Below are 6,418 nucleotides of genomic sequence, written 5' to 3'. Positions count from 1 at the left end.
TGTGAAATTAAATAACAAATAAAAAAAAATGTCAGATATCAGTTAAAAATACTGCAATTCTTTCAGGTGAATGAAATGAAATGAAAAAATGAATCATAGTCCTCGGTCAACATCACTGTGAGTTTATTATTCCCCACTGGTGTCTGTTCAAGGAGGAACCAATAGGGTGTCAGCAATAGAGCAGATTGTTGTTCTCATTGTCGCTATTGGATAGAAAAACTATCTGCAGAACACAGTCACAGCTCCAATTACAGATGCATTAATCTGGTGTCAGAAGGCCCAGAGTAAGAGGATACCTAAAGAGCACTCAGTCAACATCCCACTCTCTCTGTAGTCAGGCCTATGCATTTCTCTGCAGTCAGTTTCTGTCTGTTTCATCATTCAGTACGGTGGGTATCTATCTATGAAGGACATGGACCCCTGACTGCGTTCTGAACGCATTGTGAATCGTGCTTTCTCTCTCTCTCTCTCTCTCTCTCTCTCTCTCTCTCTCTCTTCTCTCTTTCTCTCTCTCTCTCTCTCTCTCTCTCTTCTCTGTCTCTCTCTCTGTCTCTCTCTCTCTCTCTCTCTCTCTCTCTCTCTCTCTCTCTCTCTCTCTCTCTCTCTCTCTCTCTCTCTCAGATCAGTCCACTCAGCATGAGCTGAGAGCTGTCAGGTAACAATGGCTAGCGGACCAGCACTACTGGACAAGACGTATTTTTTTAGAGAGGAAAACTGGGGGCTAGCACCTTTTAGAGAAATCTGCCTTGGCAGTAAAAGAAGAGAAAAGAGGACAAACTCCTCCTTGTGGCATGAGAGCTGACCTCACCTCTGATTCCCTTGGAGCGTGTGCGTGTGCTTCGCTTGTCATCACTCTCCACACTCATCTGTCACAAAGGAAAGAGGTCACAGAGAGTCAGGACATTGCTTTTAATGGAAGAGGGAAATGAGAGAAGAATACAAACCATTACAGACTAACACCCACTCACTAGCTAAGGTTCATATTCATGTTCATGTCTACTTACATGTATTCATGTCTACTTACATGTATACAAATATAATATAATATAAATATAATGCAGACAACCTTTTATGATTCAGTGCAACCACAATGCTCTTCTTATGGACGCAAGATGAAGCCTCATGCACTCACAACGAAACACAAATACACTTAGATATACAAGCAAAACCACACAGGCAGGCATACAAACAGATTATATCTTTATTCCTGGAAAATGCACTTCCCCTCCCTCTCTCTCCCCCTCCCTCTCTCTCCCCCTCCCTCTCTCTCTCCCCCTCGCTCTCTCTCCCCCTCCCTCTCTCTCTCCCCCTCCCTCTCTCTCTCCCCCTCTCTCTCTCCCCCTCCCTCTCTCGCTCCCCCTCTCTCTCTCCCCCTCCCTCTCTCTCCCCCCTCTCTCTCTCCCCCTCCCTCTCTCTCTCCCCATCTCTCTCTCCCCCTCCCTCTCTCTCCCCCTCCCTCTCTCTCTCCCCATCTCTCTCCCTCTCCCCTCCCTCTCTCCCCTTCTCTCTCTCTCCCCCTCCCTCTCTCTTCCCCTCGCTCTCTCTCCCCTCCCTCTCTCTCCCCCTCGCTCTCTCTTCCTCCTCCCTCTCTCTCCCCCCTTTCTCTCTCTCCCCTCCCTCTCTCTTCCCCCTCCCTCTCTCTTCCCCTCGCTCTCTCTCCCCCTCCCTCTCTCTCCCCCTCCCTTTCTCTCTTCCCCCTCGCTCTCTCTCCCCTCCCTCTCTCTCCCCCTCCCTCTCTCTCCCCCTCCCTCTCTCTCTCCCCTCCCTCTCTCTCCCCCTCCCTCTCTCTCTCCCTCCCTCTCTCTTCCCCTCCCTCTCTCTCATCCCCCTCCCTCTCTCTCCCCCTCGCTCTCTCTTCCCCCTCCCTCTCTCTTCCCCCTCCCTCTCTCTCCCCCTCCCTCTCTCTTCCCCTCGCTCTCTCTCCACCTCCCTCTCTCCCCCCTCACTCTCTTCCCCCTCCCTCTCTCTTCCCCCTCCCTCTCTCTCCCCCTCCCTCTCTCTTCCCCCTCCCTCTCTCTTCCCCTCGCTCTCTCTCCCCCTGCCTCTCTCTCCGTCCCTCCCTTTCTCTCTTCCCCTCGCTCTCTCTCCCCCTCCCTCTCTCTTCCCACTCCCTCTCTCTCCCCCCTCCCTCTCTCTTCCCACTCCCTCTCTCTCCCCCCTCCCTCTCTCTTCCCATTGCTGGTAAACCTGAGAAAGAACTACAGTTGCTGGAGGTTAAAATAAACCTTGAGCACCAGGGAGAACATCTCTACTGTACCAATGCCCCCACTCAGTCCTCACACACACAGAGAGAGAGAGAGAGAGAGAGAGAGAGAGAGAGAGAGAGAGAGAAAAGAGAGAGAGAGAGGAGACAGTACATGAATCACCAGAACATTAGTGAAAAGTGAAAATGAAAGGCAAATAAAAAATGCCGGGAGAGAAAATAAACAGGTGTTTGTTTTGAAATCCTCCTCCAGAACCAGCCCTCTGCCACCACGAACCTGTCCACTTCTCCACCCAGGACACTCCCCCCTCTCTAACGCTGTTATTTCCAGATCCTCCTCCAGAACCAGCCCTCTGCCACCACGAACCTGTCCACTCTCCCACCCAGGACACTCCCCCCTCTCTAACGCTGTTATTTCCAGATCCTCCTCCAGAACCAGCCCTCTGCCACCACGAACCTGTCCACTTCCCCACCCAGGACACTCCCCCCTCTCTAACGCTGTTATTTCCAGATCCTCCTCCAGAACCAGCCCTCTGCCACCACGAACCTGTCCACTCTCCCACCCAGGACACTCCCCCCTCTCTAACGCTGTTATTTCCAGCACCTGAGTGGATTGGAATCTCAAAATAAGTAATATGCAATGCCTACATACATAAGGGCATGGCCTTGTAAGCAAAGGGAAGGGTAATAATAACTGTACTGCCTGACCATAGTATTTTATGTAACCTTTATTTAACTAGGTAAGTCAGTTAAGAACAAATTATTATTTACAATGACGGCCTATCCCAGCCAAACCCAGACAACGCTGGGCCAATTGTGCCTATGGGACTCCCAATCACAGCCGGTTGTGATACAGCCTGGATTCGAACCAGGGACTGTAGTGACGCCTCTTGCACTGAGATGCAGTGCCTTAGACACGCTGCACAACTTGGGAGCTCCAAAATATAGTAATAATATTAACAACAACAAAAACAGCTCAGAATCACTGTAATTGCTCTTTTAGGGACCCAGCGCTCCCGGGTTCACCCGGCAGAGGCCTTGCTTTTAAGGCACAAAAGAGCAGGTGTGAAGGCCCTCCCCCTCCCCCCTTCACTACTGACCCCCAGCCACACCTCGTGGTACCACAGTTCCCCATTCCCCACTCAGCAGCCAGGCAGGCACACTCTAAAGCTATCAGATGCTTTTATAGACACAAAGTGAACATTAGCTTTGATTACTGAACTCTGGGTCTTTTATGGCCTGTCCCCCTGCGATCCCCTGTCCTCCCCCCTCCCCTCCCCCTCGCTTCAGCATTAGCTGCTTTGTCTCAGTCAGTGGTGAAGTTGGCAGGGCCACAGTGAATTCAAACATCTCTGTCTCTTTTTTCCCGTTCTTTTTCTCTTTTTCTGTGATTGGCAAAGGCACTTCCTGCTAATAGAGCTACTTTTGAAAAGGGAGAGGAGAGAGGGGGCATAAGAAGTGTGTTGTGGTTTTTTTGGGGAGCCTTGTGTTCTGCGTCTCATGCTTATCCGGAGGTACAGGTGCAGTGTGAGGCCCGGGGCCCGGCCCCAGCCCCAGCCCTCCCTCCTCCCCTGGCCCCTGGGCTTTTGATCAGGCACTGCTAATGTGCACCCGTGCAACAAGCCGGCTTTGTGCCCCAAACTAAAGGGTGCAGTTTACTCTCTGTGCTCAACTCACGGGCCTGTGTGTGGCATGAGTGGAAAGTTTTACAGGGGATCAAAAAGCCACGAGAAGCTAATGAACACAGTTTGTTTTGTCTCTTTCACTGGACAGAAAATGGGGACTGTGTATTAGCCTAGCCTCTCCTTACTCTTCATGACCCATGTGACCCGGGGGGGGGACAAATGAGGCAGCCCTAAAGAGATTCACTGTGTTGGCTGTGTCTTATCAATGATGAGCCTGTACACACTTCGGTTTCTCCTGTCTCGTTTTCTGCTTCTGCTTCTTCCCACGTCGATAGTCATCACATGAATCAAACGGGATTGAAAGGAGCCCCTATTGCTTTCATGTTTGCAGTAACCATAGCTACACACATTTAAATAGGTAAGCACATCTGAGTTCAGTTTTTATTTTATTTTATTCCACCTCATTAATTTTATATGAACACAAAGTCACTGAATGAATCCAGAGCGGAACGAGGCTGGCGATTCACCATATTTTCAAAGGGCTTCTTTTTTTTAATGTATGTTCAAACCTATCCTTTGCCTGTGTTGTTTTTTTAATTACATTCTTTGAATGAGAAATGTATATGGTGCCCAGATGCTCTTTTCTCCCTGCAGCGAGAGAGAAGAAGGTGTGGGTTTTACCAGAGTAGCTCATGAAGGAGAGCTTTGCATCCCTACAGACTGTGTTACATTATCAATTATGTCCCTCTTTGTGTGCCGTACAGCCAGGAAGGCCATCTCTGCTCTGCATTCTGACAGCTATATGTAAATTGCTGGCTGGGGGCAATGACTTCACAGAGAAGGTCACCCCTCTTCCCCTGGTGCACATAAATCAGTCTTTTATTCATTTTCACGTTTACAAGCGGAGAGGGAACCAGGAGAGCCGCGTTCACTAGGCAACCAGCAAGAAAGACTGACATCTCCAAAATTACCTGCGGACAGCAACTGCCAATTAGAGAGGCCCGGTTCCTGGGCCAAGCAGTCACCACTACTTGCTGAGCCCCAGCCGGGCTCGTTTGAATCATTCACACCGTGGAGGAGGAGGTACTACTAGGACCAACGGTGTTACACACTCATGAGATGGTGTTTTATCAGACATCCTCGCTCTCCATTCCTCATCTCTTTCTCTTACTCTGAGTGAAGTCTTTTCAGCACGATTCCATTCCAGAACGAGGAAATATGTTTGAAATGATTCACTGTTTTGATTTCAAGCATAGCTTGTAACTGCTACTCCACTTCAAGAAATCAAACCAAATCAATAAAAGCCATCCTTTCTGATGAACCCTGGCCTTCAGAGGGTAGCTAAACAGCTTTAACTAGACCCGGAGGACAACACCCCCCACCACCTCCTCTTTCTCTCCTTTTCCTTCATTCCTCCCTCCATCCCTCCCTTTGTTACAGTTTGTCTTTATTACTTGTGCACTTTTGTCCAAACACAATTCACTTTTTCAGAAACAATTAACCTCCAGCGACCACACTGAAACACGTTGGCCAAAATGAAACATTTTATTTGCTAAACGCATTAAGACTCTCAAAACATGAAATACATAACACAAGATCAACGACCTCCGTCAAAACATACAACTTGTTATCTAAGCAAAAGTTATTTCAATCACTCGTTACACAATGGCCCAATAAATAGGAACTACAACGATCAATATAACCTACCATGGTGAACCCTCTGTATGTCTGGGCCATTTGTTGATACTATAAGTATAGTATGCACCATAAAATAACTATCTTCCTCTATGGGTCCCTCTACCTCTCCTCTCCTTGACCTATGACCTGGTCCACTCTTGCAAATAGCAACTCACAGGTGACCTCTTTTACGCATGAATAAGGACTGATTGCTGATTGATAAGTTTTGCACACGTGCAGAAGAGGTTCACATTCATGGGAGTTATTTTCTATCATCTGTGACCAAATGTTTTCATTTTATTTGTTATGATTTACTAAACTTTTGTAGAGAGTTGTGTTTACTGTTTAGTAAAAAATGTGCTTAGCATTTGCATTGTGTGTGAAAGCAATGACAAATGACTTACAGTTTTAACAAATAAGAATACGGTTATGATGGAAATCAAGTGGAGCCCAGTTTCATTAAAAGTGTCTTGGCAATCGATAACAACTGTAATATGTGTATAAATTCATGTTAAAATACAAAAGTTAAAAAAATATCCACACAGAGAGGAGCAGTCATAGTAGTGGGAGACAGAGAAAGAAAGAAAGAAAGAAAGAAAGAAAGAAAGAAAGAAAGAAAGAAAGAAAGAAAGAAAGAAAGAAAGAAAGAAAGAAAGAAAGAAAGAAAGAAAGAAAGAAAGAAAGAAAGATGTATTTTATGCTGATGAGGAGGAATATCGGGGAAAAATATCAAAGCAGCTCAAGGACATCCTCTTGAGATGTTCTGTCTGATGCTCTAAAGTGAACTCTGTGGAAATAAAATGCTGAGCTTTGCTGAGCTGAACTGTGCTGAGCTGTGCTATAGGCTGGGCAGGGCTGGGCAGGCAAGAGAGAGGATTTGATGTGCTGTTTGATTTGTTTGCCTGAAGTGCAC

At 47.4% G+C, this 6,418-nt stretch overlaps 1 protein-coding gene across 12 annotated transcripts in view; it reads right to left on the bottom strand.

Moving 5' to 3' along the window:
* The window catches only part of LOC106566409 (myelin transcription factor 1), a 137,147-nt gene that overhangs the window by 33,709 nt on the left and 97,020 nt on the right, over window positions 1–6,418 (bottom strand). For all 12 annotated transcript variants that reach the window (XM_045692923.1, XM_045692921.1, XM_045692919.1 and 9 more), the window contains one exon: window positions 809–866. In XM_045692923.1, the coding sequence (XP_045548879.1) occupies window positions 809–866 (58 nt within the window). The remainder of the gene's footprint in view (window positions 1–808; window positions 867–6,418) is intronic.

This window comes from Salmo salar, chromosome ssa13 (assembly GCF_905237065.1).
Source record: "Salmo salar chromosome ssa13, Ssal_v3.1, whole genome shotgun sequence".
Taxonomy (NCBI): Eukaryota; Metazoa; Chordata; class Actinopteri; order Salmoniformes; family Salmonidae; genus Salmo; species Salmo salar.
The sequence above is the reverse complement of the archived record's forward strand: the minus strand, read 5'-3'. Positions and strand labels throughout refer to the sequence as shown.